The following is a 14,077-nucleotide window of genomic DNA, read 5'->3' as shown; positions in this document are numbered from 1 at the left end:
ACATATTTATAATAAGTGAGAGAATACATAAATAAAGTTAGCTTAGGCAGATAAACCCTTTGATACACCCACATTATTATAGTGTCTTCTATTATAAGGTCTTCATTAGTTGAAAAGACCTAGCCTGTCTGTCCAAAATTATTAATTAATGACTCAGTAAATCAGAATATTACTGTTGTAGCTACTCAGGGTAAGCAGGGTATTGATTAACTTGGTGCAATAAATGCATAAAGAAAGATTTTATTCTCAGAGAACCTTTGAAGATATTATCACCATATTCTTGCAGAAACAGGGTTTTTGTAGGGCTATGAAGGGTTAAGTTTTAGTAAATAGGCCTTGCTGTCTCTAAACATTGAAGCGGGTGCACAGCAGGGTGAGAGCAGCTGCAGTGAAACACTTGCTAGCTGTGTGTTGTTACAAAGACCAGCAGAAAACATGTCATCATATAAAGCTTGGTTACACATTGCCCTGCCAACTCCCTGTAGCATAACACAGCACTGGAATGAGACTGCCTCCAACGCACATATACAGTATACAGCAATGATGTGCACAGTGTACACACACACACACACACACACACACACAACCAATTCCCATGCAAGAATTTAGTGTCACTCCTACACTTCCTGTCCTGAGCCACGCCCTGGTGCCTCCCTGCACCAACAGGGGAATGTGACCTCATATAGCCTCTGAACCAGAGACACACACAACACAGAGTAAATGTCCACACTGTAGGTGATTAGCTGATAATGTGGATCACTTACATTTAGAGCATTTAGCTAATGTTATCCAGAGTGTGTGCCACACTATGATGAAGACAGAAGAAAGACCAACATGGTATTAGTTGCCATATAAGGGAGCTGTTGAAAAGCTGGGTGATGCAAAGTCCATTAGAGACATTTTATGTAGGAGACATTCAGCTGCACACTATTACATATTGTGTAAAGATTAGCAGTGAAGTCATAAGAAGTGGTTTACAGCCACTGATACATGTAGGACAATGGTCAGTTGCACACACACACGCACACACATACACAACATAAACACAGATGTACACAACACAGACACACCCTTCCTCCCTCACACAAACCAAGTCATTCATCACCACCTCAAAAAGCTTCTGCTTTACAAAGTGTCTTCACACACACACACACACACACACCACACCCTGCAGTCACAGCCCACTGTCTGTGTGCTCATGTGTTTGTGTGAACTGGATGTTGCAATCAGTTGCACACTCTCACCCTGCTCATAGAGGATTTGACTTCAGCTACAAAGAGGATGTCTTTGAGTTTTTCAAAAAATACATCAAAACACACACCTTTGATTTGTTATTTTATTTTCATATTTTTTGGTGTTATATATTTTTACAAAACAGAGATTGGTTCTGAGCACAGCCACTGACTTATTTACTGAGGTCAAGGCACGTTTTACTGTTAAATATTTTCAACTTGAGACATTCAGTCCCATTAGCTTCAAGCAGAACTCTTTCCACAAGCTAGTAAATAAGGATTTTAGCCATAAAAATTCATAACTCGATCAATACAATGTGCAAAAAAATTAGAAAGCCTAAATCATATTACCACAAAAGAATTTGGTGAGGCTGCTAATATAATTGATGAAAAAGGTATGTCAGTGTAGGAATATAATGAACATTAGACTGAAATTAAAAGGGACACTTTGCCAGTTTTCAACCAGCTTTGTATTATAACAATGTGGGTCATATGTGAATGAACTGTGGGAAACTTCCCTTCTTCTTGCCCGTGGACAGACCTCCCTGCTCATCTCTCAGCTCTAGGGATATGTTCAAAATACAGCTTGTACTTTTGCAGTTTTGTATGTCCACAATGGAGGCTGAAAAAAAACTAAGATCAAACTGTGAAATTAAGCAGTGCTGATCAAATATAAACCAGGATGGCACAGCATTGTCTATTTGACACCTAAATTTTTTTGGAAACAAATTATAGTGTACTGTTTAGCTGTAGTAAGATAACGTTAGCAGCCAAGGCCGCAATATGTTATCCACTATTGGGAGCATTTATTGTTCCAAGGTGGCTTTCTGATCGTTGTAAGTTTTGTTCTACGCAAACGCTACAGCCCTTTTTCTCTGTTTTCTCTGGTCACCAATTAAAAGATAATTGCATCTTTGTACTGCATACAACATCTGTCTAACTGTGAAATACTCAGTGCAGAAGCATAGTTTCAAATAATCTCTATGGTGTCCTTTTTCAAATTCAAAAGAACAGTAAAAAACAGTGCATGACAATGGCTGTGCCATAGCACCTGCTGCTCAATTTTGTTTATGCCAAGCAACAAAACACATTCTAATAATCTGACTCAAAATGCCCACACTTTATGTCATAGTGTAAGATAAGGAAGCTGACAATGAGTCATAAAGTAGTATAGATGTAGTGTCAATACCTGTATTATCTAATAATAGATCAGCCACACTAAACAGTAGCTGTATTCAGATATACTACTTTATTACACAGTGGTTGTAATATGCAGTACAACTTAATAGAATACATATATTATCATTGCAAATGGTTATTTGTTGTATATTTTGAAGAATTATGTACATTTAAGTGTGGGATTTGCCAGAAGGCTATTTTGGGTCCACTTATGTGCTTCTTCCTCAACCTATACTGTTTGTTTTTCTAGAACAAATTCTGGAGAAAGATGAAGGTCCCTACTACAATCACCTGGGATCTGGTCCTACTGTAGCCTCCATACGAGACCTGATGGAGACAAGGTGAGCTTTTCCCTCTCTTCTCTTCTCTCCTCTTCTCTTCTCTTTTTCTCTTCCTCCTACACGCTCTTGCTTTCTCAGCCTCTCTCCCTCCTCCTCTCTCTCCACCTTCCCTCCTCCTCACATTTTGCCCTTAGGGAATCTGTGACCCAGAATCCAGTAGGAGAAACAGGAAATATCAGCATCATCAGCATATCAGAGGCAGAGCAAGAAGCGGGGGTAGCAGCAGATGATAGCTGAGAATGAGAGGAGTGAGGGAGGATATAAATCAAATCACAGAGAGAGAGATGAAGAGAGGGAGGCAGACAGAAGGGAGGAAAGAAGAGAAACAAAAATTATAGTACACAGTATGATAGAAATGGTGCATTCATTGTGCACTGTTCAGAGTAGATTCAGTTATTTATGTTATGTAACAGTCCTCAGAATTAATTAAGGCTGGGGTTTTGATGTTTTTATATGCAAATGGTGTACATACAAAGCTGAATTCACTTAGTTTGAAACCTAAAATAACTGCAAATAAATAATCTTGCAGTCAGATTTAAGGTTAAATCTGTGTGCTGTATTTATCCTAATGATGTAACATGACATTTAGCGTTAGCAGTCAGCACTTGAATGTCATCCATGTCACATAAATAGTACTAACTGGATGTCCTCCCCAAAACAATTAAGTGAGCTGTTACTTTTTCTGCAACGCGTCAGCAGACTTGGTAATAAAAGACAGACTGAGTTGAGCAGCTTGATCTTCATAGCATTAGTGTTTATCAATTTAAGAAGGAACAGCAGAAAACTCCCCAGCTGGTGATTTTAATAACCAAAGTAAAGCTACAGCTTTTAGAAATCATGGCACTAGGTATCATTTAAAACATAATGATTTTAGTACCATTAAAGTGATACTGATACTACAGTAATAGAGTATAGGGCTGCACACTATTATTTTTTTTTTTATTGCCATCTAATGTCATCCATGACAGATGTTGCAATTGCAACATGAGTTGTAGGAATGGTAGTTTTGCATCTCAGTTGACCAAAAAAAAGCTGATTTTTGTGAGGGTGTGTACCAAACATGCATGTTGTTTTACATCTGGAATATGATTTGTTGGCTGGGCCACCTACCCAGCAACATAATGCTTCTTGTATAATGTTATCTTGGGACACATCGAAAAATGTGTTGAAAAATTAAAGCTCCTGCGATTTGGGTATTGCACTTGGCCATATTGCAATTTGGATAATATTTCGATTATATTAATGATGCAACCATAATAGAATATTTTATTCTACATACATAATGTGAATGAGGTTACGTGCAACACTTTGAAACACACAATGTTTTGGTGGCGCATCAGCACGCTGAACTGCAGCTCCATCAAATACACCTCACGGTCAACTTCACCTCTGACTGTCAGTCATTACATTTAGTAACGCTGCAGTGATTGGCTGCAAGCAAATGTTTTGGTCGATACCTAGGTGTTGAGTACTAATATTAAGCACTAATAAATGATTAAATCATTTGGTTATCTTACTAAAACATAACACTGATCAAAGGAGAGCTGTTTTTAAGAATGATTATTTTTTTATAAACTTTCAGATATTGTCTTGGTATTTGTAATCGCAGAATGCAGAAAGACCTTGTACTCAGTGTAACCTTCTATTACCGGATGCGTCATTGTGTTATGGTTCATGTTAACAGTACTGATTATTGTACTGAGGCACACATTTGGCTGTTATTCAGAGAGGCTGGATTTCAATAGAACCAATGAGTCATTAGTCCCTGGAGAACACAAGTTGAGTGAAGTGGAGGGGGTGTTAGGCCAGAGACCACTTTCTGTTGTGTGAGAGATGACATAGATGTTAAGGCCCCAATGTCCCTAGCTGACCTTTGACCCAGGCCTGACCCCAAAAGGCCACCCCTGTGGTGACAGAGCCCACTCCTCTTCCACTCTCTGAGCCACCACGGAGTGATTCCCATTCAGCAGGAGCCTCTTGTGTTCACTGTCACACCAGATCTGCTCAGGGCTGACGTTTTCACAATGGCAGGTATCAAGCAGGCAGGAGACCTGAGATGAACCGCACGCAGACCTCTGACAAGTTCTGATGACCTATCCCCACCCCAGCGCAACCTCTGACCCCTCCATCCTCTTATACACCCCATCACTCCACCAAAACACCTGCAGAAATACACACATGCACCATGAGGACTACTATTAAGTAATGTCTCAGCTCTCCAATATTTGCTCAAGCAGGTGTTCACACATACATACACACAGAAAAAAAATATGTTTAGTGTGTCCACAAACTAATCTCGTGCATGCACACAAACACCAGCACAGAAATATGTCCAAGAGAAGACCCTCTGGCTGGCATTGTGTCGAGGTTAGTGGGTTCTGGTTTGCTCTGCCGTGTCTGTGTGAATCTCAGCAGTGCCATGTGAACACTCCTCACCAGTCAGTGCTGCTGAGGTTTTCCCGTCTTTGTCAGAGTTGATGTACACACAGAATATAAAATACAAAAGATTCAGAGCCCCACAGGCAAAAGCAGTAGGTGGCATAAAACATAAGAAATGCTCTTGATGAGGTCAATGATGACGAAAAACTTCTGAACAACAGGGTTGTGTCCCATTATGTGGTACTTGTTGACTTTTATTAGCAACTGTTTGGCCAACTGAGCATGTTTTAATCTGAGCTGTCAACTGTTCACAGCATAATAACCTAGTTCAGTCTTGAAAATCTTTCTAATGTTTTTCTGGATTGTGGACACAGGCAAATCCATATTGCTGGTGATTTGGCTGTCAGGTGTAGTGTAACTTTTTTTTTAACAGAGCACTTGAGGCCACAACAAATGATGTAAAACGTCTGATCAGTCAGTCAGCCAATTCTTTGAGGTTTCACTTTTTAGCCTTTAGGGCCCTTACACCGATCAAGACTACAACGTGTGTTAAGGTTGAGGCTATTTGAGTGTCCAGCTTAGTGTGTCAGAGCTCTTAACTCAGACATCAGGATGATCTGATGTGAGTAGATCTGGCTGTTTTTGTCTGACTGTTTCTCCTCATGTTTAGGTATGGAGAGAAGGGAGATGCCATCCGGATTGAGAAGGTGGTGTACACAGGCAGAGAGGGAAAGAGCTCACGAGGATGTCCTATCGCTAAGTGGGTAAGTAGCATCATTATACATCACATCTGCTACTTGTTTGAAGTTTTGAAAGAGCTTTTCATTTTCATCATACATGACTGCATTCGGGTAAGGACCTTGGGAGACTTGGGAGTGTTCTCAAGGTTTCTCAGTTGGTAACTTTTATCTAAAAAAAAAAACCCATAAAACAACTTGTCATATTTGCTGAAACTGTCACTAAATTCAGACAGTCATATGTGAGACGGATAATCTGTCAAAAAATCAGGTTCCTCCTCCTTGTAGTGCTTCTAAAGGCATTTGCTGGAATCTACTGCAGCTGAAGGAAAACAACCAGTCATAAAAAATGAGAAAGTTGGTCAGGCCACTGTTTTCACTGTTTTTTAACGTGGCAGCCAGGTCACAAACATTCTCATATGACAGCTAAACAGTACACTAAAATATGTTTGTGAAAACCTTTTAAACAAGAAACAGGCAATGAGCAGTGATTGACATGACTGACAGCTGTGGTAGAGACTCCTTGGCTCTCATTGGTTGGTTTCATATGCACGCAGTGGATTATAGCAAATGCCATTAGAAGCACTACAAAGAGGAGGGGAACTATGATTTTTTTTCAGACTAGCTCGCTCATGTACTACTGTACTGGATATAGTGACAGTTTCAACAAATATGATGAAAAGTTATTTTTCTAAAAGTTACTAACTACAGCTAAAGAAATGCTAGTGACTCTCAAAAATAACATTTGTGACAGTCTGTCAAGGACTCAGTGAAAGCCTGATTGTGTTTGTGATTGTCAAGTGAGAAAAAGAAAAAGATGTGTTTGGACTTTTGTTCCTCCTGACAACAATGACAGCCAATCAACAACAGATTTATGCTGTGTGTGTGTGTGTGTGTGTGTGTGTGTGTGTGTGTGTGTGTGTGTGTGTGTGTGTGTGTGTGTGTGTGTGTGTGTGTGTGTGTGTGTTTAATGAGGGGTCCTGGGGAGACACCTAGCCAAGTTTGTCACCCACAGTGAGTAAATAAGCAAGAGGTCTCACTCTGTAACTACTCGGCCACCCTTCCAGTGTCACCCCTGACACATCCTGCTAACGACTTTATGGATTCAAAACAGCTGTCCTACTGAGTGAGGGTCTGTGTGTATGTGTGTTAGTGTGTGCATGTGTGCACTGGAGACAGCAAGGGGGGAGTGTAGAGATAATAACAGTGAGACAGAGCAGGCTTGCGCATATCAAAAAACAGTTGTGAGCAATCATATATAAAGGTTGACAGAAGTGAAATGATGGGTATTTTCTTACTTGTCTACTAGTATATTTTTATAGTATGAGACCTTCTAGCTAATTTGATTTAACCAATAGCATCATACGTAGACTTAGGATTGGTATCCAGTCCTAGCAGCGGGTCACATGTCAGTACAGGTATTAAATATCCTTCCAGAATGCAGTGTGACTTAAACTCTTTCTCAGTGTTTCTAATTCGGTAAAGCAACGTCTTTGAAAAGAAAAAAAAACAGGAGAGCTTCCTTGAAATTAGTAATGGTACAAAAAAGACAATGCTCTCCGGTGAAGGGCATGAACAAATTTAGAAAAACAAGGAGGAACCAAGGCACTTGTCTTTAAGGAAAAAAAGTTAAACTTCCTTATTGCATTGGCAGGTTCTAAAAGTAGAACTTGATTGAAAACTGTAAATTCTTTGACACATCCAGCCTTCTTCAGGAAGTAAGCAACGTCTTTATCTGTACAAATGTTTATCACCGACAAAGTCACTAACCACAGAATTAGACAATAGAAAGCATTTTGTTTTAGTTGTAAGTAAATAATTATGTATTAAACTCAGAGTATAGGGATTTACTAAGCATTAATTAAGGCGTTACTTGTAAAGATCCAGGGTGTTTCCCTATCCTAATGAGTAAAAGATAAAATAATGATAATAAGCTCTTTTTCTTGTCAGGTGATCCGTCGTGCCAGTGAGCAAGAGAAGCTGCTGTGTCTGGTGCGTCAGCGTGCAGGCCACCACTGTGCCAATGCTGTCATCATCATCCTCATTATGGCATGGGAAGGTGTCCCGAGGGCCCTGGCTGACAAGCTGTACAGTGAGCTCAGTAGCACCCTCACCAAATTTGGCAACCCTACCAGCCGACGCTGTGGCCTCAATGATGAGTGAGTAGCTGATGGGTGGTCTTTGACACTGGCTCTCTAACATACAAGTTGGTGAATGTGCAAAGAGGTGACAAGTTGTGTGTATTTCATCATTATATTTCTGAACCTCCATGGCACCTGTTTGAGTTATTTTTAAAGCACTTTCTAAACAATATGATCTCAAGTCATCTTTATCAGAAGTTTCAGGAAGACCTATGACAGCAGTAAAAGTATGCTAAAAATGTTGGCTTAATGGAGGTCCATGGCCCAATCTGGGCATCCGAGACATGGAAAATTACTCCAGAGGCAAAAATCTAAATTTAAGCAAAATAGTGTTTGTCTGCACAAAAACATACATCCCACTTCCAGAGTTAGCCATGCATGGATGTTGACACACCCTTGTTTAAACTAGCTTAAACATAGCCACCACCATTCACTTTCTGGAGTTAGAGCGCAGGTGCTGTGTTCACACCACGAGCAACTCCTTTTGGAAATATGAAGCTACAAACGGACGCCTGACACTTGTTGGTGACAGGGGTGAAGCAATTCAAGTCATAGTGAAGTGTCAACTGCTCGTATGTTTGTGGTCTCTGGCAGTGATACTGCGTTATTAAGGTTAGTTAGCTGACAGTACGCTATCAAATTGATATTAAAATGGTGCACAGATGTTAATCAAAGATTGACTGATTTAATTTTTTGACCAAAGACATACTTTGCAAGACACTGAGTCGAAGTGCTTTGTTATAAGAAGCTAACAAACAGAAGCCCATGACGGCATAACTATATCAACGAGCACTTGAGCAAGACTTCAACAGAAACTCAGTGATAATGTAACATGCTATGCTGTTGCTTTGTCCCTCCTAGCAGCCTTTGTTTTTTTAAAGATTTTTTGGGGCTTTTTTGCCTTTAATGGATAGGACAGTTTGAGCATGAAAGGGGGAGAGGGGGGCGCTGAGCAAAGGGCTAAGGCCAGAATTGAACCTGCGGCCGTGTGGTGAGGACACAGCCTCTGTATATGGGGCGCCTGCTCAATCCACTGGGCCACTAGCAGTGGAGTCTTTGTGTTAGCTTAGTTATGCAGTCACTGGGATATTGACTGATGGCACATGAGTAGGTTGAATTTTTTCAGTCTGTGCTATTTATACAGTCTGTTAATTTAAAATAAAATAATATTTGTATTATTGCACTTCTAAGATGCTACGACCATATAATTTCTCCAAATGAAATATTGCCCAAATTTCCACATTGGCATTTTATCTCTCTTATATCCCTCTCAGCCCAGTTGGAATATACTGTAGATATGGTGTAAAGCCTGCACTGTATACCATTGATTTATCTGAAGCTGTGCTCACTGTCTCCCCCTGCAGTCGTACCTGTGCGTGTCAAGGCAAGGACAGTGAAACTTGTGGTGCTTCCTTCTCCTTTGGCTGCTCCTGGAGTATGTACTTCAATGGCTGTAAGTACGCCCGCAGCAAAACGCCGCGCAAGTTCAGGCTACAAGGAGATCGCCCTGAAGAGGTATTCATCACATCAAAGCCAATTGTTTTATAGTATTATGTGTGTATAGGTTGTGGGTTTTTTTAATCATGCTGAGTTTAATCACTTTTGTTATCTGTGAAGCTACCATTTTACAGATCTGTGACTTTGTGTTCCAGTTTGACCTGTGATGTTTGTTTGTGCTCGTCAGGAGGAAAAACTCAGGGATAACTTCCAGCATTTGGCAACTGAGGTGGCTCCTTTGTACAAGCGGCTGGCTCCACAGGCCTACAGTAATCAGGTTTGTTGTACAGGCAACTACCCACCCCATTCTTTACACAGTAACAACTTCATGACATCACCAACTACACGTCATCTTCTTCACACACAACAAGTAGTGTTGTACACCAGACAATCAAAACTTTAGCTGTCCCATAATAACACTCGACACTTCTTTGCACAAATACTGAGAAACAGGGAAGAATCTACTGTCTATCTTAAATGAATGTAAGGAAATAAAGTTATCTCTGTACTCTTCATCCTCAGTGCCAGACAGAGTCCAAAGCTCCAGACTGCAGGCTGGGCTTAAAGGAAGGCCGGCCGTTCTCTGGAGTCACCGCTTGCATGGATTTCTGTGCCCACGCTCACAAGGACCAGCACAACCTTTATAATGGTTGCACAGTGGTAGGATCACTAACCATACTTTTATATGTGTGTTTTGATGTGAATAAAGAATATATTGTTGTTCTGTGTCAATAAGTTGAATTAAAAAAGTGTTCTTGGTTTGCAGCTTGGCACAGTTGACATTTTATCTTCCTCTCTCTCTTTGTTAGGTTTGTACTTTAACAAAGGAGGACAACCGTAAGGTGAATGAGATACCGGAGGATGAGCAGCTCCATGTATTGCCTCTTTACAAGGTCTCCCAGACTGATGAGTTTGGTAGCGAGGAGGCCCAGCGTCTCAAGATGCAAACGGGAGCCATCCAGGTGCTCCAGGCTTTCCGCCGTGAGGTACGCAAGTTGCCCGAACCTGCCAAGTCGTGCCGACAACGCAGACTGGAGGCAAAGAAAGCCAACTCGGAGAAGAAGAAGAATAAACTCATGCAGCAGGCTGGGGAGACGCCAGAGAAAACAATGGTCAAGACTGACATCTGTATAACTGGTTCCCCTCAACCCCAAGGCAATAAAGGTGAGTTTGTTTTTGTGTCATTCATAATGATTGTTTTTCATCAGATGTCCAAATTATTTTAAATTGCTGGACTAGGGGCCTTATCTGGTAGTCTAAAATGCATTTACCCTAACCTGCAACTTGTGAGTAAAGACCCTGACACATCAAACTGGACATCAAAGAATTAGTGGCGACAAAAGACATCTTTAGCGTTTTCTCACGTCGCCTGTATCTCAGACAAAAAGCTGCATTTGAACACACTGCAAAGAATACAGCGTGCGTCCAACTGACATGTACATTCTGCACCTGCGTGAGAGGAAATAACTCTTCATAGCAGCAGGTGGCGTGGGGCCATATTTGTCATTCAAAAAGGGAAACCAGAGGACGTACAGGATGGATTCAAGAAGCTGTTTAGCCAATTATGACATTAACGTCACAACCTGTTGTTTAAAGAACAGTGTTTACTGTGCAGCAGCAAACAGCAGAACAAACCATTACAAACCATTTCTACAAAAGAGCTCAATGGCTGAAAAAAATAGTCTCACCTAATAGTTTTGATCTCACCCCCCCTCTTGACTTTAGTTGGTTGTTTACTTTCCACATTTCCGTTTGTCTTCTCAAGCACTGAGCTAAACTGCATATCACAGTGATTTTATTCACTATTATTATTGAATCGGCGGACAATGGCTGACTAGTGCCGATTGTGTGGGACACACTGCAAAAACTAGTGAAACAGAGGCTCATCAACGGCCTTATAATGACTGAGGGATGACCCTCAGCTTGGTGTGTCAGGACCTTCACAAACCTCCAATACAACAGAGGTCAAAAACAAATAAAAACTGAAATGTATGTGAAGTGCAATTTGTAACTTACCTTTCCTTTGTCATTCAGCAATTGTAAAACAAGAGGTGAAGCCCAACATCAAGAGAGAGCCCTTCAATGGATCAATAGATGGATACCCTGTGCAGGCAGCAGACCCATTCAACAACATCTATCCACACCCTGCCTACTATGCAAGGGGAGGCCTCCCCCCAACTGGCCAGCCCCATGCACCAGACCCAGTAAACGGCTACCACCACAATCTGCCCTCAATGCACTATGGCTACTACAACTACCCCTCCAATGCACTTTTCCCCCCTAAGCTGAGGACCTACGAGGGTCGAAACAGCTCTTTGCCCAAAGCAGGCAGCAAGGCTGTCCAGGTTGACACAAAGCCTGACATTCAGAGCCTTCAGGCCAGACTGGCCCAGTCCTACCCCAGCCACCTGGAGCAAGCCAACCAACCAAACCACAGCGCTTACACCCAGCCCGCAGACTACAACCAGTCCCGTCCTTCCTCTGTCTGCTCTGAACCCTCCAACAGAGGCACTCCAGTTATCAAACAGGAGCCTATGGATGTGCCAGTTAACGAAGGCACAATGCAGAGCCAGGCTGGTGCCAACACACCTTGCAGCACCCCTCAGCCTGCGCCGTGGCCAGGGCACAAGCTTAATGGAAGTATCATTTCCACCAACTGGGAAGGCCATCTGACCCCTAAAATAAGTCCTGAAGTCTCGTTGTTGAACCAGGACAAGCAGCAGTTTCACCAGCATCCCCAGCAGCGGCAACCTTCTCCTTACCCCCAGCAATGGACACCCTACTCCGGCTCAAATGCCCTGATGGCATCCCCTGCCCCATCACCATCACCCCAGATACCTCCCTCTCCATCTCCGTCCCCTCACCTGGGCACAGTGCTCCCAGGTAACATTCACCAAGGGTCAACAGGACCTCCCACCCCACGCCCAAGCACCCCTCACCCAGGTACACCACAACCTGGCAGCTCCCACTCAGGCTCAGTCACCCCACAGCCAGGCACCCCAGGCCCAGGCGCCTCCAGGCACTGGGCCAGCCCTGCTCCCAGTCCTCAGCCACATGCTTGGGCCATGGGGCCGGCAGCATATAGCCCAGGTTTGAAGCACAGTAATCCTGCAGGAGCTTACCCAGACAAGATCTGGTCCAAGACTGGGGAGAGTCGCTGTTCCACTCCCCTTGGGCTCCAAGAGAAGGCCTGGAAGTCTTGCGGAGGTTCATTTGCAGGCAGTACTCCATCACCTGCCCCTGAGGGCCGCCTTTTCCCCGATGCCCTGCAGCAGTCAGATCAGGCCTGCTGGAACCCCAGCCGAGCAGAGAGTGACGTTGAAAGCACCAAAGGTCGTGAGGAGGAAGACGATGAGGTGTGGTCTGACAGCGAGCACAACTTCCTGGATCCCAACATTGGTGGTGTAGCGGTAGCACCAGCCCACGGCTCGATCCTGATTGAATGTGCCCGTCGGGAACTACATGCTACCACTCCACTGAAAAAGCCTGATCGCTCCCATCCCACCCGCATCTCCCTGGTCTTCTACCAGCACAAGAACCTCAACCAGCCCATGCACGGCCTGGCTATATGGGAGGCCAAAATGAAGCTGCTGGCAGAGCGAGCGCTGCAGAGGCAGCAGGAGGCGGCTCTCCTCGGCCTCTCCCAGGAAGACATCAAGGCCCTCGGGAAGAAACGCAAGTGGGGGCCTACGGTGGCAGGTGCCAGTCCAGGACCTGGACAATCTAAAGACAAGAGGGAGGGGCCAGTGACACGGTTAGCCCCCACGTTCCACACCTCCTCTATGGTTACTGTGTCTCCCTATGCCTTCACCCGCCTCACTGGCCCCTACAGCCACTTTGTCTGAGGTCAGACAGACACAAACACACTGATAGCTACAGAGTGGTGCAGTGGAGGGCTGGAGAGCGCGATGAGCAGGATGAATGTCTCTCAGCCGTCCCGCAGTCTGGCATCTCTCCATCCTGCCCCCCTCCGCAGTCCACTTGGAGGAGGGGGCATTTTTATTGTTTTTTACCTCATGTCAGGCAGTGGTTTGGGCTTCAGACACACTGCCTGTGGTGCTCTTCCTCTCTCTTCCCTGGAGAGGAACTCCATTGCTTTTTCTTGTTCATAGAATTTTAATGATTCTAATTATTGCTATTATTATCAATATTATTATGATTGCTATTGTTACTGTCAATGTTGTTATTACAGGTATTATTATAATGAAGACTTGTTTGTTTTTTTATTATTGATGTTTTCATTAATGTTATTATTAATGATGTGATTGTTTTGAGTTATGTATTTTTTTAAATCAATCAGTCTGAGTCAGTCAGACTCAGACAGTTGCTTTTTCCATGTATGGAAAATGTGTACCCTTTTTTCTGTTTCTGACTTTCTTTGTTCTTGTCAATCTTCAAGCTGTACTTAGAGGAGGAGACGTCGTCCATCTGGCAAGACAGAAAATAAATTTCAAAGTAATCATATATGCATATATAAAAATAGTCCATTCAGAAGGCTTGCCTTCGTTTTTTATCTCTAATTTGACAATATACAGATATGTATATTAAGGATAATTGCAATTATTATCAAC

General features: G+C 42.8%; 1 protein-coding gene across 3 annotated transcripts in view; it reads left to right on the top strand.

The window, feature by feature from the left end:
* The window catches only part of tet3 (tet methylcytosine dioxygenase 3), a 33,325-nt gene extending 19,640 nt beyond the window's left edge, over positions 1-13,685 (top strand). For all 3 annotated transcript variants that reach the window (XM_042488462.1, XM_042488459.1, XM_042488461.1), the window contains 8 exons: positions 2,662-2,752; positions 5,802-5,895; positions 7,819-8,027; positions 9,374-9,524; positions 9,694-9,783; positions 10,029-10,166; positions 10,316-10,670; positions 11,541-13,685. In XM_042488462.1, coding sequence (XP_042344396.1) covers positions 2,662-2,752; positions 5,802-5,895; positions 7,819-8,027; positions 9,374-9,524; positions 9,694-9,783; positions 10,029-10,166; positions 10,316-10,670; positions 11,541-13,351 — 2,939 coding nt within the window. In that variant the 3' untranslated portion in view covers positions 13,352-13,685. The remainder of the gene's footprint in view (positions 1-2,661; positions 2,753-5,801; positions 5,896-7,818; positions 8,028-9,373; positions 9,525-9,693; positions 9,784-10,028; positions 10,167-10,315; positions 10,671-11,540) is intronic.
* Positions 13,686-14,077: the final 392 nt, after the last annotated feature.

This window comes from Plectropomus leopardus, chromosome 6, assembly GCF_008729295.1.
Source record: "Plectropomus leopardus isolate mb chromosome 6, YSFRI_Pleo_2.0, whole genome shotgun sequence".
Taxonomy (NCBI): domain Eukaryota; kingdom Metazoa; phylum Chordata; class Actinopteri; order Perciformes; family Serranidae; genus Plectropomus; species Plectropomus leopardus.
This window is presented reverse-complemented; position numbering and strand designations above follow the sequence as displayed.